The 19,650-nt window shown below is 42.8% G+C and overlaps 1 protein-coding gene across 6 annotated transcripts in view; it reads right to left on the reverse strand.

The window, feature by feature from the left end:
* The window catches only part of PDE4D (phosphodiesterase 4D), a 1,085,833-nt gene that overhangs the window by 741,189 nt on the left and 324,994 nt on the right, over window positions 1-19,650 (reverse strand). For all 6 annotated transcript variants that reach the window (XM_039543145.1, XM_039543146.1, XM_039543150.1 and 3 more), the window contains exon 3: window positions 12,660-12,895. In XM_039543145.1, the coding sequence (XP_039399079.1) occupies window positions 12,660-12,895 (236 nt within the window). The remainder of the gene's footprint in view (window positions 1-12,659; window positions 12,896-19,650) is intronic.

Raw genomic sequence — 19,650 nt, forward strand, 5'->3', positions numbered from 1 at the left:
GTCTGGGACTGAGCCGCGCTGCCTGGCAGGAGCTGGATCCAGGCCGCCTGGCTGGAGCCAGGACCGTGCCGTGCCGCGCTGCCGGGGCCAGAGCCGGGCCACACCACCCGGCCAGGATCACAGCCGGGGCTGGGGTGCCTGGCTACGGCTGGAGCCAGAGCTGAGCCACACTGCCGGAGCTGGTTCGGGACTGAGCCATGCTGTCCGGCAGGAGCCAGGACCGGGGCGCCCAGCCGGAGCCAGGGCCGTGCCGTGTCGCACTGCCGGGGCCAGAGCCAGGCCACACCACCTGGCCAGGACCAAAGCCGGGGCCGAGGTGCGCCACCTGGCCGAGGCCAGGGAGCTGGGCCGCACCGCCCCTCCCCAGAGCCCTCCTCGCTCCCCCTTCCCCTCACCTGCGCAAAGCTGCTCTTCTCAGCCCTCCCAGGCTTCCCGTGTTCAGGGGAGGAGGCAGAGATGAGCTGGGGCTGGGGGCAGGGCGGAGAGCTGCTGGAGCTTTACCAGTTGTTAAATTTAAAAGCCCCTTTAGAACCAGTTGTCCCACATGGGACAACCGGTTCTAAAAGGGCTTCTAAATTTAACAACCGGTTCCCGCGAACCAGTGGGAACCGGCTCCAGCTCACTACTGGCTATAGGATTATCTACAAAGAGGTCCTGTGTTTATATGCCAGTTTCATGACCACACTTCCGTACTCCACTAGGGATTGCCCAGAATCCCTGTTAGTTAAGTGTGGTTCCATAATACATTGGCAGTCCACAGGAAAGTTAACAGAGCCTTAGACTGTTTTAGCTTTTGTGCAGATTCCCTGGGAGGTAGTGGAATGGGATAATACTCCTGCCCTGCCTCTAACTGCTTCCCTTTTTGTAAATCCCTGTCCATTGCAAATGTCCGTGAGTGAGCTGCAAGGCTAGAGGCAATGGTGCCTTTGCCGTGGCTGAACCCCACTTCTGCAGCGATAACTATGGCAACAATCAAGCCCCAGATTGGCTGGTTCATTTCCTAACTAAGTTAAGAAACTGTGCTCAAACACAGACTATGCCTGAGAGGTATCAATATTTTAGACTGGGTACATCATCTCTTCTCCTCTCTGTGAGCAGAAAATGAACTTGATCTCAACTAGTTTTTTCCTTCCATCACCAGGTATCTGATCCATAGCAACTATAATTTAGGTTGTAGAAAGCTGCCTTTTACTTTCCTGTCTCCTGCATTGTGAAGTAAATCCCTGTGGCCTTACATCCCAGGTGTCACCAATCATCTAAGCAGGCACGTGGGTGGGAAATTAAAGACCATATAATACTCAGTCCTAGAAAGAAAAAGAAAATAGACTTCCTGGGAGAACTGTGAGAAAGAGCGATTTAAAGAGATCGCTCATTCATGAAACAAAACTCCACATATAACTAAAACCAGGTATGAAACAGGGACACTATCCTACTACTACTTCTTGAACAACAGAACCAAACAGCATGAATACACAAGTACAATAGAATGAAATTGAGACTAGTCAGATGAAGAAATCCCATATTTTGATGAGATATATCAAAGACATAACAATAACAAAAAAAGAAAATATTTTAGCATATAAATTCCAAACAAACTATCAGTTACATTTATTAAACAACATGTTCCTCTTTTGAAGTGCTATTTGCAGATATTCCCTTTTCTAGAAAATACGTGTACAAACACACACTCTATCTCCCCAAACCGCAAATGAGCAGATTATGGCAATACATGTTTCCAGTCTACACAATGTCCTTCAAGAGCTTTGGTACTACTAAGTGATGATCTCTTCATTAATGGAAGAATATAATCCAAGTCAAAATAAATTCTACAGCTGTCAAATAAAACTGTAATCTACAATAATGGTGTTTTTAAAATTCCAAATTTTAAAAAGAAGTTACAGGTGACCAAAAATGGATCAGGATCCAGTAGCTGTGTAGGCCAACAGTGTGCCAAATCTAAACCACAGTCCTCTGCTTAACAGCAAAATGCAAAAGTTTCAGTAATCCTTGGGGGGGCGGGGAATGCTTTCACAAACTATCAGAGAAACCTAGAATCCAGGTATTATGCTATGATCCTTTTGCCTCCACAGTTTACTAAAGTCTATCCAATATTTGGTTCATATGAGGACTGCTTCGAGCAATAAAAAGCATTAACGATCTTTAAAAAAAAGAACAGGAATACTTGTGGCTCCTTAGAGACTAATACAAATTTATTTCAGCATAAGCTTTTCAGCTCACTTCTTCGGATGCATAGAATGGAACACACAGACAGGAGATATTTATACATACAGAGAACATGAAAAGGTAGAAGTACGCACATCAACTGTAAGAGTTCAATCAATTGAGATGATTTTTAAGTTGCCATCCAAAGTGAGACCAGAGCATAGGTAACTACACTGGAGACTGGTGCTGGTCACAGGAAGGGAAAACTCATCTTGAAAGTGAAGATTAGATCGTGACATTTCTGTAGTAGAATCTAATACTTTGCCATTTCTTTTGCTTCTAACAATCTGCTATCCTCTAGGATTAAATGAGATCAAGAGTCAATATAGTGCAAATCCAGACTGGAGCATTCACTAAACACCTCTTTTTGACTTACTAAACTTATTGGCTAGATGCAAGAGCCTCAAGATGTCTGAAAATTTCTTTCCAGTCTCCACAAACAACTTTCTGACAGGCAGTATGATCTAAGAAAGGGGTTAAGAGCCAGGAGCTCTTGAATTCCATTTCCAGTTTTGCCACTGACTCTGTCCGTGGCCTTGGGCACGTCATTTCACCTCTTTGCAATGGGGATAATGATGCATGGCTATTTAACTACGTCAGAGAGGTGACATGAGAATTAGTTAATGTGTTTACTACACTTTTAAAAGAAAGATGTATGCTATACAAATGCTATACAAATGCTAAGAATTATTGTGTTACTGTTCATTCTTCTTACTGGCAGGTGAGTCAGTGCACAGCTGCTTCTGCTGAAAGCAGCCTAAACCTGTGTGAAGCTGCTAGAGACAGCTGAGGCTTGGGGGCCCAAAGAACAGCATTTTTTAGTCTGAAAATGAATCAAACTGAAACTTTTCCTTTCCCCTATCTTTCAACACTGTAGTTCCCACTTATTTTCAGTGCATAAACTACCCTGCTGAGCTGCAAAATTATACGCCTGAAGAGCAGCTTTCTCCCAGGATTCATTTCCAGTGCATGCTGCTCTGTTATGGTCCAAGTTCCCTATTTTCATCATCCCTGGCAACACTCAAGCTCTTAAAACAATAACTTGGAACAGTTACAACTTCCAATATGAGTTTACTGGACAGTAAAAATATTGTGGCAATTTTATAATAAAAGCTAGAGCTTTCTCCATTATTCTTTGAAACACTTTCCTTGAGTAATAAGTTATTTAGGGACAGATTGTGCCACCTTTACTCATGCTGAGTAGTACCTTACTACTTGCAGAGTAAAATACAACTCATCTTTTGAGTAAAGATTAAAAAAATCTGGCCCTTAATGTCTTATTTTAGGAGGGACAAGAGTGGGAGACCCAGAGACAGACACCAGGATTTACCATGGTAGAAGTTAGTGCTCTCAGTCTATACAATTAGAGTATCGATCTTAATTCTCCAAATAATTCCTCTCAAAACTGAGGAGAAATTACCCATGTTTCATAGACAGTTTGCACCTAGCAAAACAGTTGATAATTATGACCAAACTACTGCATCTCAAAGAGGGGAGAGAAAGTAGGGACAACTTTAAAATAATTTATGGACAGATCTATCACCCACAGAAGTCAGTAGAAAGACTTTAATTGACCTTAATGGACTTTGGATCAACCCTTAAAGATTTAAGTAGGACATTGCTTATCTAATTTACAATATTTTTCCATCATCATCATCTTTGAACAGCTAGCTAAACTGGAGCAGATGCATGGGAAAGATGGAGCTTCATGGATTAAGAATGTGCTACATTTACAATTCCAAAAGTTTGCTATGGTATAAGCACTGTCACCACAATGGTCTTTAATGCCACCAATTTTTTTTTAAATCTTTTTACTTGGTTAGATATTTAAACAATATTAGAGCAATTTAAAATAAACCTTACATAGTACAATAACATTCATGCCTGAAGAGTAGCGTATGAACAACACAGAAAGCAGTAAATAATAGGAAATGCAATTTGAGCATATACAGAGTACAGCTGTGTGAAATTCTGAAATTTGTATTTTCAGAATTTTGCAGTGAAAACTGTCATTTTTATTTGCATGTTTCTGAGAATCCATCTCCCAATTTTGCTCTACTTGCAATTATACTGAAATAGTTATTTAAGAGAAAATGCAAATGTTGGCCTATATTTCATGCAAGAACATGAGACTCGTTTTCACTCTAAAATAGACCCTTTGCTGGAAAACAGACTCATGCTTGCCAGAAAAATGCAAGTATCTTAGCAAAACAGCCTATGGAAACAGGCCTCTTTATGGGTTCATAACAAAACGTACCAAGTCTAAAGTTATCAGAGAAGTATATCGTTTAAAACTTCTTAGATATAAGAACCCCTAGATAAAGTTTAGTTTCAATGGATTTGTTGGAACTAACAGTAGGATTAATCCTTGGCTCAGATGTAACACACTAGTTTTTAGGGTAACAAAAGGGCTCGTCAAACTGATCATATGAAACATGCTCACCTAATTGGGAACACAGGTGAAATGTCATGAAATTTGCTAGCATGTAATTAGAAGACTGTGTAACAACATCCTTTCCCCAAAATACCAAAGATTTTTTGTTCAAAATATCTTTTTAAATGCAGTCTCCAAATGCATTTTAGGCCTTTCCATTTATGGAACTGGCATCTCACTAATGTGACATTTCACATCAGATTACATCAATCACATTGTATATTAAGAGGGCAGAAGCATTATAACAAGAATATTGCAAATTGAGACAGCTGGCCTCATCGTCATGCAAAAGTCAGGCTTTTGGAGCAATCTAAGGGCTCCTATTCTCCAGGCTGATTCATTCCTGGAGGTACTGTAACATCTGGAAGTGGGTTTCTGTGCGATGGGGAGATTGCTGCTGCACTTCATCCTTTGAAACTAATATTGAGATATTCTTGAGGGAGCTGGTCGCCTCATCTATCTGTTGGAGATGATGTAACCAGATGGATGTTGCTTGTGGATGGGAGGGGAAATAGGAATATACAATAGTATCTGCATGGATGGGTGGCTGAAAATTCTTGGATCATATTTCAAGAAGCCTTTTAGTCAGACTAACCCATGAAATTGTTTTATTCAGACTAGACCATTTCAAGTGTCCTTTCCCTGGACCAATCATCATTCATTGTCATTTATAGCGGCAATTCATAGTAATTCATGATGACAATAAATAGCCATTGGGCCAGTGCAAGAGAGAAAATGACTCTACAGCCCAGAGGGTTTAGGGCACTCATCCAGAATATGGGGGAACTGTTGTATTGAGATAAAATAAGCAGGCCAAAGATATTAACATAATCCAGTCACTGTCCAACATGATATGGTGTTAAACAAGATATGGGGCTTGGTGTACAACAACCTCAGCCTGCTTAGCACCATCATAAACACGTCATTATAAATCCTTTTCAACTTCTATTAAAGATACAGAAAAAGAAGGAAAAACAGTTAAAGCATTTGAAATATAAAGTATTAAATTAGGCTTTCATTTTAACAGCTTCCTGTGTTCCTTTTCCCTTTAGCTGTAGACAGTTTTTAGAAGAAAGCACTTCCCTTCCCTGCAAGGATGTCGGAGCCTTCCCAAAAGTGGGTGGCCAGGGGCCTTTGCTCCCCCAAGGCCCCGTCCCCCTCTTCCCCAGAGGCCCCACCCACAGCCAAGCCAGAAGTCAGAGTGGGGTTGGGACCTGGCCCTTGCCCACCCAGGGTGGGTGGGGGCCTAAAGCAGCCCCATGCCTGTGTCCCCACCCTCCAGATCTTCCACCCAGGACAAGTGGAGGGACCTAGGCTCCCCACAGCTGCCCACATGGTTCTCCCGCACCTGGCTCCAGCCGGGGGGAGGGGCCTCGGAGCCACAACCTGGCCATGATAAGAGCTGCATGGGCAGCTATTGGGTGCTGCAGCAGACCCTCCCACCTGCCCACAGTGCAGGGGGCCCAAGGAGAGCAACCCCTAGCCCGTGTCCCTGCTTCCTGGGCCCCACGCCCAGGGCAGATGGAGCATCTGCAGCTCCCCACAGCTGCCCGCGCGGCTCTTACCATGGCCGGGCTGCAGCTCCGAGGCCCTGCCCCCTGGCCAGAGCAGGGTCATGGAGAGCCACGCAGACAGCTATGATGAGCCAGCACAGAGTTGTGAACCCTTGACCTCAACCTGCCCTGGGCTGGGTGGAGAGCTGAGGGGGCGGGGGGGACGACACAAGCTAGCGGCTGCTCTCAACCCCCCCAGATCATGAGCAGGTGGAGAGTCTGCATGGCTCCCACAACTGCCCGGGCTTCCCGGCCGGGCTCCACACTGGCCTGGCCAGGGGGTGGGGCCTGAGGGTGAAAAGGAGGGGAAGGGTGCAGGGTCCATCCACTCTCAAAAAGTGGGAGGGCTATCAGGACCGGCTTTAGGGCGATTCCACCGATTCCCGGGAATCAGGCCCCGCACCTTCCACCGAAGTGCCGCCGGAAACAGCGGCAACCGATTGAGCTGCCACCAAATTGCCACCCCTATCTTCAGCGGCAGCTCAATCACTGCCGCTGTCTTTGGTGGCATTTTGGCGGCAGCTCTTTCGAATCAGGCCCCGCATGTCCTAAAGCCGGCCCTGAGGGCTATGGACACCTGGCCCCTTGGTTCTGGTGCCACTGCCTCCCTGTTTGACAGTCTCTTAAATTGTATCAAAGATGGTAATAACGATCCTTTTGGCAGAAAAGAGAAGAGAGTTGAGATGGGCTGGACTGTTGTTGCTGCTTCTGTTGTTAAAGACCAATTTTAGAAGGGGAAAGGCCCCTACTTTTATAGGCTCTTATATGGTATCAAAGATGGTAATAACTGTCATTCCAGCTGGTGTTTGGGATTCAGCTGGAGCCAGTAAGGGTGGCAATGCCATCTGGGTCCCTCTCTCGCTGGCTCGTTCTGGTCAAGACAACTCTCAGGATCAGGATGATGAAGGGCTAGGGTCCCAGGAAACAGTGAGGGTGAGGGCCATGATGGTAAAGCTGTTGCCTCTGTCTATCTGTTCCATCTGTTCTATTTGTTCTTTTGTACTTTCACCAAAAATCTCTTTCTTTTAAGGACCCAGAAAGGGTATGATGGGTGGAATAGCCCATCCCCTTATTATTTTGGTCACTAACTAGGCCTGAGTGCTGACATATCCATATGAGCTCATTAAACTTTGGGCTCCATAGCACCTGTTTTTAACAAGCATAATTTCATCACAGTCTTTGAACATATCAGCTTGGCTTTTTGTTTAGGCTAATTCAGTTATTCTGTCTCCCTTTCGTACCTTTTCTCATCAACATTTGTTATTACAGGTTCTTGTAACAACTTACGATTTTTTACATACTTTTTACAGTTGAACCCACAATTCAGGCAAATGTGTAGGTTGAAAGATCCAAAGTTTAAGTCCCTGCTCCAATGACTATCTATTTACAAAAAGTGGATGATCTTCAACAGGAGAGACTGAGAAAGACCTGCCCAAGAATATCCCATAGTTAAGTGACTAGGGTCCTCTCCTGCAATGGGAGAGACCCAAGTTGAAATCTCTTCTACTCATCATGTAGAGGGGGGAATTGAACCCAGGTCTCCAATATCTGAAATAAGTTCCATAGCCACAGGGCTAATACTTACAAGTAGGGGCCTACCAAATTCAGGGTCCATTTTGGTCAATTTCACGGGCATAGGATTTTAAAAATAGTAAATTTCATGATTTCAGCTATTTAAATCTGAAATTTCATGGTGTTCTAATTGTAGGGTTCCTGACCCAGAAAGGAGTTGTGCGGGGTTTGGAAGGTTACTGTGTGGGGGGGGTGCGATACTGCTACCCTTACTTCTGCACTGTTGCTGCCAGTGGCGCTGCCCAGCTGGGCACCTGGAGAGGGGCAGCTGCTGGCTGGGAGCCCAGCTCTGAAGGCAAAGCTGCCACTAGCAGCAGTGCAGAAGTAAGGATGCCATGGTGTGGTATTGCCACCCTTACTTCTTTACTGCCGCTGGTGGGGTTCTGCCTTCAGAGCTGGGCTCCCAGCCAGCAGCCGCCACTCTCCAGCTGCCCAGCTATGAAAGCAGCACAGAAGTAAGGGTGGCAATACTGTGAAACCCCCCCCACCAATAACCTTGTGACCCCCCTGCAACTCCATTTTGGGTCAGGACCCCCAATTAGAGAAACTCTGGTCTCCCCCATGAAATCTATGTCGTATAGGGTAAAACCACACAAAGACCAGATTTCACAGTCCATGATGTGTTTTTCATGGCCATGAATTTGGTAGGGCTCTACTTATAAAGGAGGCACTCCCAACTCACCCTGCTTTGTGAATCCATTGTTTTGTTTTTGTCAAATGCCTGAAAGTCTAAATGAATTTTTTTGAGTTGAACTAAAATGTTTCATTTCAACATTACCAAAATGTTTTGACTTTTTTGGTTCAGTCAATGCTATTTGGTGAAGTCAATACAAATGTGCAAATAGATTCAGTCAGTCTGAAACTACATTTTTGGGTGACTATTTATGTGAAAAATTTCACCTCTCTCTACTTGTTATTTGAAGAGAACAGACTAAAAGTTAAAGGATGTCTTCACATGCAGAAACCTATTATTGATATCCCACCATACTATTGTATATATGCAAGCTAAATATGTTGCTCATTGTTGAAATATAACCCTAAAAAACAAGCACTTTCATAAATATTAAAAGAGGCTGCCTGCATACATCTAATCTGCCATATGGAAGGTTTGGCAATCACTAAATTTAATAAATGTAACTGAGTTGCTATCAGCAGCATGCTCAACCCATCAATTGACAAGCACTTCTTTTTGCAGTTCCTGCTAGCTGCTCTAGAAGTGAAACATTAATATAAAGCCTACAAATCCTTCATCTCAACAATGGCCTTGATTACTGGCTTTACACTAATGTGAGATCAGAAACAGGCTAGATATATTTAACACTCTTAAAACATTCAAAAGAAAATGAGAAGGAATAAAAAGGAACAGTTTGCCAATGTGAAAAAACAATTTTACATCTTAAGTAGTAAAACTTCAGAGAAATGAGAGGACAACTTTCCATTTTTCATCATTTGGCAATGAACATTCAAGTTCTGATTTCACTCTCATCTACACTGATGCAAATCAGAAACAGCTCTGTCAAATTTAATGGTGTTTGCTCTTATACAAAACTGGCATGAAAAAAGAAATGGGCCCCTAGACTTCCTAAGAAGACAATAGAACTCAGCCTGTACAATGGAATTTATACATTATATCACAAATTCCTCGAGACAGGGATTGTCTTCATTGTGAGTCTTACACACTGCTGGTGCTTCAACTTGAGTCATAATAATAATGTAATGTAATAATGTAATAATCTTCAGAATTCAGGGCTGCCCAAAGGATTCCGGGGGCCCGGAGTCTTTGGCGGCGGGGGGCCCTTCCGTTCTGGGACCCGCCGCCGAAGTGCCCCGAAGACCCGCGGCGGGGGCCTCCCCGCCGCCGAATTACCGCTGAAGCGGGACCTGCCGCTGAAGTGCAGCCCAGTCTTCGGCGGTAATTCGGCGGCGGGGTGGGGGGCGCCGCGGGTCTGCGGGGCACTTCGGCGGCGGGTCCCGGAACGGAAGGCCCCCCCGCCGCCGAATTACCGCCGAAGACCGAGCTGAACTTCGGCGGCGGGTCCCGCTCCGTCTTCGGCGGTAATTCGCCAGCGGGGGGTCGTTCCGCCCCGGAGCGGAAGGACCCCCCGCCGGCGAAGACCGGGAGCGAAGAAGCTCCTGCGCCCGGCCCCGCAGGAGTTTTCCGGGGCCCCCGGAGCGAGTGAGGGACCCCGCTCCAGGGGCCCCGAAAAACTCTCGTGGGGGCCCCTGTGGGGCTCGGGGCCTGGGGCAAATTGCCCCTCTTGCCCCCCCCTCTGGGCGGCCCTGTCAGAATTCCCTATAGTACTTGAGTTTTTTCACACACCAGAGTGAGGGAGGTCTGCTATGTCCCTATAGGAGCAATAGGTGTCTTGTACTTGGGTAATTTCACAGAGACAGGCAGCTTGGACATCATCCATACCTTTCTGTAGACTTTTGGTAGGCATTACTAACATTCTGAACAGGAGACATCAAAGCTACTTGAGAGAGTTGGCAATTTTATTTTTATTATTATTTACTTGGAATATACTTTAAACTGCCTTCCCTATTTCATATTTGAATTCAACACAGGAACCAATTCACTCACCAGAGATTCGTAATTACTTCTTTATTTGAACTTTCTGTCTCATACATTGTTTCTTATTACACACAAGTATTTTTCTCCAATTGTACGACACTCTTTACCATTTGAGTAACAATTATCTTCAGTGAATATTACTGAATACAAGATGCAGACAACACCAAAGTGAGAGGGGTTGCTAGCATGCTGGAGGACAAGATTATAATTCAAAATGACCTTGACAAGTTGGAGACTTGGTCTGAAATCAACAATATGAAATTCAATGAAGACAAATGTAAAGTACGATACTTAGGATAGAAAAATCCACGAGCAGCATGTAATGGAGAATTGGGAAGGCTCTGCTAATGTTCCCCACCATGGCCCCGGGGCTGGGCCACAGCAGGGCTCAGAGCTCCTATGGGCAACCAGGGCTCGGGGTTCCTCTGGCTGGCTGAGGCTCAAGGTAGCTCGGGCAGATAGGCTGGGTGCAGCTTGGGTCGGTGGGCAGGGTCTCAGGGCAGCTCGGGTGGGCAGGCAGGCTGGGGCTCGGGATGGCTCGGGCCTGTTTGGCCAGGGCTCCTCTGGTCACAGTGGCGGACTCTGGGATCCTCTGGCCCCAGTGGGCAAGAGTGGGGTTAGGGGGCTGAGTGGGGGCAGGGCTTCAGGTGGAAGAGGCGGGGCAGGGGGTTAGCCTCCCTGAACTGGGGGTTCACGTGCCACCCATGGAAAAATCAAATATTTGATTCCAAAATGGGGAATAACTAGCTAGGTGGTACTATTGCTGAAGAAAATCTGGGGGTTATAGTGGAACACAAATTGCATATGAATCAGCAATATGATGCAGTTGTGAAAAAAAGTTAATATTCTGGGGTGTATTAACAGGAATGTCATATGTTAGACATGGGAGCTAGTTGTCCCGCTCTACTTAGCACTGGTAAGTCCTCAGCTGGAGTATTGTGTCCAGTTTTGGGCGAAACACTTCAGGAAAGATGTGGACAAATTAGAGAGTCCAGAGGACAACAACAAAAATGATAAAAGGTCTAGAAAAGCTGACTATGAGAAAAGGTTCAAAAAAACCTGGGCTTATTTAGTCTTGAGAAAAGAAGACTCAGGGAGGACCTGGTCTGATGCCTGAACCTCAGCAGCTTAGAACTACAGTTACAGGGAAAATCCTGTTCAGCCCCAGGAAGGAGTTCAGTTTGGACAGAATATTCAAAGAGTTATCTATCTGCAAAGCTCTAGCAAGTTTATACTGATCATGTGCAAACTGAGACTTTTCAAAGGCTAATAAATTGGCTAAATTCGGGTGGATTTTCACAGGAAAAGCAAAAGGCACATCCCTGATACAAAGGCCTCCCTGCTCCCTCCCTCCATATTTCCATATTTTATTACCATATTTCAAATCCCTGCTACAGAGCCTGGGAGCACTAAAGTGCCTCAAAATGATTTTAACATGGGCAAAACACCCCCTTATTTTTCTGTAACTTTGTTCTCTGAAATGGCCGAATCATTTGGCTGAAGCTTAAAAAAAGCCATCATCATCACCCTGAGGCAGACATCTGGCATATAAAATTTCATCCCAAGTGGCTAACATTTGGGAAAGTTATAAGCAACTGAAAACAGGGTCCAATAATAGGAAGCGTCACACAACCTTAATAGTGACACTGCCAGCCCTACCTATAAAACACACCCACACACAGAGTGAGTGAAGTCACAGACAAGATAGGAGATAATTCCATAAGAATAGGACAACAAACTACTACAGCCAAAACATATTACGTACAACTATCTGTCTAACATATCTATTGATCAACAATTAGGAACAAATACCTAATCCCCTCAAAATTCTCTGACTTAGTTTTCAGGTTGCATGCATATGAAATATTTCCACATATACTAAAGCCACAAATTGCACCAATACTAGATATCCAAGCCTCTGGCAGTCTTTCTTTTCTTAATATAATATATCCCAAATGGTCTGAGTCACTTTTTCCCAACATTTCTGTTTGACATGACCAAGGGTGTATATGCAGCATGACTAAGTCTCAGTCACATAATTTTAGAAAACACTATCATATTTTGTTCATATTTTCTACCAGCACCACCAAAATGGTTCCATACATTACAGAACAGACATTTTTACTCCAATTGTAGCAATCATTTTCATTTCTTGGTTTGGAGTTATGGGGGAGGGAGGAATCATTTACTTTTTTTGCATGGAGTCTAACATTTTAGCTATGAAGATTTTCTGACTCAATTTTAAAGGAAATTCTCATTGAAAGTAAAGGAGTAAAAGTGGGAAACATTTAAGGTCAACACTTACCTACTGGCCTCTGCCGATGTGATGGCAATCAATGGAGGACTCCTTAGTGAAAGACTGGTGGGCCTTGGTATAGTCTCCATATCACTCTTTTTATCCCAGTCTGCTTGCTCCAATTGTCTGAAAGCCAGAGGAGGAAGCTGGATGTTGCGGCAGGAAAGTCTCCGCACAAGATAGGGTTCCATTCCTTGGAAAGGGCCCTCGTCTTCAGTGTTGGAGTGCAGTGTTTCTTCTGAAATCTATAATCACACACACAGATCTTATTTCATAATTCTCCTCTCCAGTTCCTTTTTCATAATAAAAATTAATTAAATATCTCTGAGGTAGCCCTAGAACTGTTGGCAAAGGTGTTAAACAGAAAAGGCAGAAAAGAATCGTGTTTGTGGGAAAAGTAGCTCGGTGGGGTAAACTGAAGAAACTTGGATGAATGTAGCAACCAATACAATATTGACAGATGTTTCTTTGCTGTAATAGCAAATGAACAGCTATTTATAGGAATTAACGTACTCTGCAATCCAGTATATATCTATGTAACACAGAGGCCCATTGGTGGTTCACTACCCTGTTAGCAACTTTTGTCAGGCCTGATATACTCACTACACCTAACACACTGTGGTCATAATCTGTATCTAAAATGTGTCACGTAAGGTAGCATATGCGAACTGGTAACATGCTGATCCCAAAAATCACTGAATGGTCTATATACAGGATGTATACAAAGTTATAAATATGCTCTAAATATGTGATGGGCAAGCAATGCATAAGCCCAGTCTACCTTTAACAAAGAACATGTATTTGCTTGTCTGACTAGCCTGGTCATCAGGCAGAGACAATGAAGGTACATTTACATAAAAAGGTAAACAAAGCCATCAAACTAGGAAGTCGGGGAGATAGTTAAGAGGCTAGGGAGGAAGCTGCAAAATTAACATGGCTTCAGCTTCCCAGGAGGGCTTCCTTAAGCAAAGTCATTAAACTTTGGAAGATAGAAGCAAAGACAGAAAGCCTTTTGGGCATAATTCACCCATAGAGACAAAGGAACCGAGATCTGTGAAGGGTCCTGGCCAGAGAGTCTGATCAGTCATGCAGGAAAAGAGACTTGGTGAGAAACACTTATTTGAATAAGAGACACTAGTTAATTAAATTTGGGACCGGAGAGTGTTGAGGGTCAAATTACAAAAAATAACTGGGTGGTGAAAGCCGGGGAGTGACCTGCACACTTGCATGCTGGCTGTTGCTGTCAGGGCTGTGAGCTATAGAATCATAGCATTGAAGGCACCTAGAGTTGCAGGGCAGGCAGTGTCATAACCCCTCAGTGGTCTGGGCTGACCTAAAAAAGGTCACAATATACATCTATCTGTATCGACAAATCAATGTGTTGTATTGTTTGTTCTTTTCCCTCGATCCCCTACCAGCCTCTTTCTTTTGGGCAGGTACAAGGGTCTGAGAATAGCTGCATGCCAACATAAACAGAGTACTTAAGGTGAATGTTTTTCAGATCTTTACAGAGAAACCCTGGGCTTCTGCACATAAAACATGAGAAAATTCACCTTAAATTCTCTATTTGTAAACACCAATCATCTCTCTCTCAGACAAATACACACACAAATGATGTGATTAAAAGATGGGAGAGAGATTTGGCCAAAGAAGTTGATCTTGATAAGAGGAAAGGGGATATATATCTTCAATTTGTGTAGCCCAAAGAACATGTATACAAATTATAATATACATGACACATTTGACTCCAGTTAATATCAGTCATATTTAGGTGCTCTATTAGATTGTGGGGAAATGGGGCCCTATTTGCACACGCAGTGGTTGTGTCCAGGAATTAGATGGCTTTGGGGAAAATTATTAAAAATTTTCATTTTATGACAAAATTCCAGCTTCCTTGATATCCCTTGACCTGCTCACTTAATGCTCCAGTAAAAGATCTACAATTACTTTCTTTTTTATTGTTGGCAGCAAGACTTTGTACTGCATATTATTGTAAAAATGTGGTTTCTCCTCCCATCAAATTTCGGTATAGTAAGATATGGACTGTCCTTGTAATGGAAAAGCTTTCATACCAAGTATGTACACGAGAAGTGCTATAAAGAGGATAGGTATTTAGAAGTTTGGTCACTCTTCAGCATACTCAGAGGACAAGGGCTCCCAAGCCAGCAAGCCTAAATCTTAGGTAGGTTCTTTAAATATTAACTTGATCCTGAATAAGAAACGTATGAAGTCATATGTTAACATTTTATTGTAACTTTGCCAGAATTTTTTTTTAATGGTGTGATTTTAATAAGTGCTGGGTGTACCCATAACTTCTACAGTAGTCAATGGCAACTGAAAATAATCAGTGCCTCATGCAGTCTAAGGACCAAAGATCAGTAACTATGTTTTTGAAGTTACTCATCCTGAATGCTGGCAACAGTTTTCTGACTATCGGAACAAAGGCAGTCACTTTATAAACCAATTCTCCAGCCTTTTGGGCTCACAGAGGGGAGAATTTCCATTGCTATAAGTTCTCAGATATTTTCAATGAGTTCACCATTTTAAGATTCATGTTCTAAGTGCTTCCAAGACACTTGTCGTAACAATGAGATAAAATTGGAATCATTTATTCCGTGTCCTAGATTAAATCAATCAGTGGTCTCATTCCATTTCCTAATGGACTCATGTCAAGAATACAAAAAGCATCACCTAAACTTGCACCCTTCTTGGCAGTCTCATTATAGAACTAAAAGGCTGAATCATCAGAGATTAAATGCCCACTCTATCCTAGGAGTGGTCCCTCAGGTCAGGATTGAAGTATATTGGTCAGAGATTTTGTGAGGGAAACTGACACTGTGCCCATGTGTATCTGTTCTGTGTACATAGAGAGGAGCCCCAGGGCTATTAATACAACGATTTTTTCATTACTCATCTCAGGACTAATATTAATAAACTACAACTGTAGTCATAACCTAATCAGCAAGTTTTAGCAAAATATTTCTAATTACATTTAAATCAGAAAATCTAATTAATCATTTAAGAAAAATAGCCAATGTAACCTTAAAGCAATTTAAAAATTATAGGAATTATAATATGGTGTGTATTAATGGGTGTGCTCAAAAGTGAATCAACAGTGAAATTAATCACTGTAATACGCCACAAAAATGTCTAATGTGTTACAATTGTCCAGGGAGAAGTTTAACTTGAGGCTTGCCATTTCTAATGTGTGTTTTTAATGAGGAGGTAAAATAAAAAATAATGAAAAAGTTAATTATGGCCTAGAGCTGTATGAAAGATTTTGCTGCATTTGGTGCCAGGTGAAAATGATGTACTGTAGGTCTTTTAATCAAGTTCACTATCGACAAAGAGCAGATTTTTGCTAGTGAATAAAGAGTGGCAATTCTGAAAACTGCAATAAAAATCCCAGAAAAGAAGCTAAGAATGAATGGAGTGAACTAGTTGGACTGAGAACATGAATGCATTATGCCACTGCCTCTAAAGAGTCATCTGTAACAATGAAAAAGGTAAGAGGCACTGGCAAATATGGCACTATCAGAATTTTTAAAAAAAAATGTATAAGGCTAAAGACTGAAGAAATTTTTTTTAAACCTGGTGCCTAGAGCACCGAAATTGATATTTCATTTGAAGGCACTGGAGAATTAATTCAACACCTCTCAGTATCAGGCCATTGATTTAGGTGCAATCAATTAGGCATCCAAGTCTGCAAATTTTGGCCTGAATGGATTTACTCACCCCACAGGTATACTAGCAATAAAATTCATTGCTAGAATTTCTTTTTAATATTATGAAAAGGAATTTTTACATAAAAGAGGAGCTGGTTCTGCATATTTGTTAAGCATTTTCAAAATGGCTTTGACATCGCTGACAGCCCATCAGTAAGCACTAATGGTATCTAATTCTAAAGCCATTTTGCAAAATGCACCACAGAACCTTAGTATACAATTTTGAAAGTCTATTTTTTAATGACTTTGGCAAGCCTTGAATTATAAAAGATGAGGATTTTCCATTACAACACACAGCAGAACCCATGTACTCAGAACCAAATAAATGGCATGCCATTGCTTGGGATGCCTGCCAAGGAAGTGATTCAGTGCAATGCATTTCAATTATTTTAAACTGTGGATAAAATGTCACACTTAGTCCATTTGAATGACACACCTGGTGCTGTCTGCAAACCAATTTGTAGAAGCTAACAGGTGAGAATTGATGTTTGCTTGCATGAACTTCCCACTGTGCATTCTTTTGTTCATTGCATGCCACTGTCATGCTCAGGTTTGTTTTTGTTTTATTTTAATGCTACCTGTTTTTAAAAGGCAATTCATTAAATATAAAAGAAACATCTCCCAGTACAATATATTCCTTTTAGCTTCTGGTTACAAGAAAAATCCCTTAATTTGCCATTTTTGTTTCCATCAAATTGTGTAAATTAACAGGGCTCAACCAAACAGCATATAAAATGTGGTTATTTTTGTGCTTACTTCACTACTTAGGTTATTGCCTCTTAGCCTGAGTGATTAGCAAATATTTGCAGCCTTGCCAGGATGCATCCATTAGGAGGAAAAACAGATTATAAAAGTCAAATACAGTATTTCTTTGGTGCAATCCTGTGTATTTACAAAGAACGTACACCACCTCTTGTTTCCCTGAACACATAGGAACAAAAAACAGGAGACAGCTTCCTTGCTCACAATTTCCAGACTGCTTTTCCAGCCAGTACTCTACACAAAAGCAGCTCTCTCTCTCTCTCTCTCTCTCTCTCTCTCAGCTTCCTTGCAGGGTTATACTCACACTGCCTCTATTGCTCTTCACTCACCTTCTGGTTCTTTTCTCCCACAGAGGTACACGTCTCTACTAATCAGAACCAGTCCCAATGTTTACAATCAATCCTATGGAAACTCTCTGATCTTCCCTAAGGGTACATCCAGACTACCCGCAGTATTGGCGGGTAGCGATCGATTTATTGGGGATTGATATATCGCATCTCATCTAGACACGATATATCGATCCCCGAACTTGCTCCCCGTCGACTCCGGAACTCTACCGGAGTGAGCGGCGGTAGGGAGTTGACGGGGGAGCCGCAGACATTGATCCCGCGCTGTAAGTCGGAATAAGATACTTCGACTTCAGCTACGGTATTCCCATAGCTGAAGTTGCATATCTTACATCGACACCCTCTCCCCCCCACCCCCCAGTGTAGACCATGCCTGAGTTAGCTCTTGCTCAGGCTTTTCCATATGGTCCAGAACCTTGGGCAGTGCCTTCTATTTTTCAGCTACTTTAGTTTGCCGGCATAAAAGATGGCTAGCCCCTGGGGAGGATGGAGAGAGCTGTTCCTGTATGCTCCGGAGTGCAGGGGCTGCAACTCTGCTTGGACTTACATAGGCTCCACAAGGTAGGGGAATGACTCCTTATGCCCTTCCTATTGCACAGCCTTGTAAGAGCCAGGAACAATCCAGACCTCTGAGAGGTAAATTCCACTAAATCAAAATAAACATCCTTCCCATATTTCTTTTCTGAATGTATTGCGGGGGAGTATATTGCATACTTTTTGAATCCTTCTCTAAAGTCACAATTATTAATTTCCTCAAGGGCTTTTCTATGGCACTCACCACTATAGTGGCTGAGTACTCCACAAACATTTTTACACCACCTCGTGATATGAAGGGGCATTATTCTCATTTTACAGAAGCAGAGAGGTTAAGATCAAGAGCATAATTTTGGATGCCTAATTTTGGATGCCTAGGAATTGATTATTCGGCGTACATAGCATTATATGGCGCTTCAAATATTCAAGCACAGCTCCCATTGACTTCAGTTGCAGCTATGAGTACTCAGAACTTCTGAAAATCAGGCTCCAGGGTCTCAAGTTGAGCACACAGAAAGTGAGGAACATATAATCAATGACCATTCGTCTCACTACAAACTTTTTTTTTCTCCTGATAATAGCTCATCTTAATTAATTAGCCTCTTAGAGTTGGTATGGCAACTTCCACCTTTTCATATTCTCTGTACGTATATATAACTTCTTACTATATGTTCCATTTTATTCATCTGATGAAGTGGGCTGTAGCCCATGAAACCTTATGCTCAAATAAATTTGTTAGTCTCTAAGGTGCCACAAGTACTCCTGTTCTTTTTACCTAGCATCAAATAGGAACTCTGTGGCAGAGACTGGAATAGAATCCAGTTCTCTGGAGTGGCATTCAACTGACTTAACCATGACACGTCTTTTCCTTTTCTGCAATCCCCTGCCTCGTTCACTACACCCCTTCCCAGCTTCTGCAGCAAATGAAGCAGGGGTCTTATAGAAAACAGTCTCCTTCACTACGCAACCCTCATTCTTCCCCAGAGCTCATGCATCCTGTGCATTAAATGAGGCAGGGGTCTCAGGGAAAACAAATTACTATATTATTGTGTAATCATGTAAATTAAACTATATCATAATGTATATGATCAAGTGGACCAAAAAAAAGAAAAAAGGTTGCAAAGGCAACCTTAATTCTGGCATTCTCTAGTTTTTTAGTGCTTGACTTGGCAATCTTTATAATATTCTTAACACAATTGTATGTGTGTAATTTCCTTGGTTTTAAAAAAATTCAAACTGACCCCCCCGCCCCCAGAAATTCCCTCATAACGCATCATACTGACACCCACATGGGACATCTGCAACATTGGAGCCCCTTTAGATCCACTACACAGACCTCTCTACCACGTAAGCTAACAGAGCAACTGATAACAACAGTAAGTCAGCATCATCTCTGTGGACCAACGCTAGAAGAATGACACACACACTTTGCCAGGGGGTTTCATAGATATTTGCTGGCATTTAAGGAATGGTAAAAATCAGGAATTGTTCTTCTGTTATCTGTAGGACCCTGATTCCAGGCTCTGGAGGAAAGACTTCTACCCATTTCCCCCAACCTTGACCCCTTCTTCCCCATCCCTTCCAGCCTGTCCCATTCCTCTCTCTTCACCACCCCTGCCCCCTTTTTCCAGT

The sequence above is a fragment of the Mauremys reevesii genome, linkage group 6, assembly GCF_016161935.1.
Source record: "Mauremys reevesii isolate NIE-2019 linkage group 6, ASM1616193v1, whole genome shotgun sequence".
Lineage (NCBI taxonomy): Eukaryota > Metazoa > Chordata > Testudines > Geoemydidae > Mauremys > Mauremys reevesii.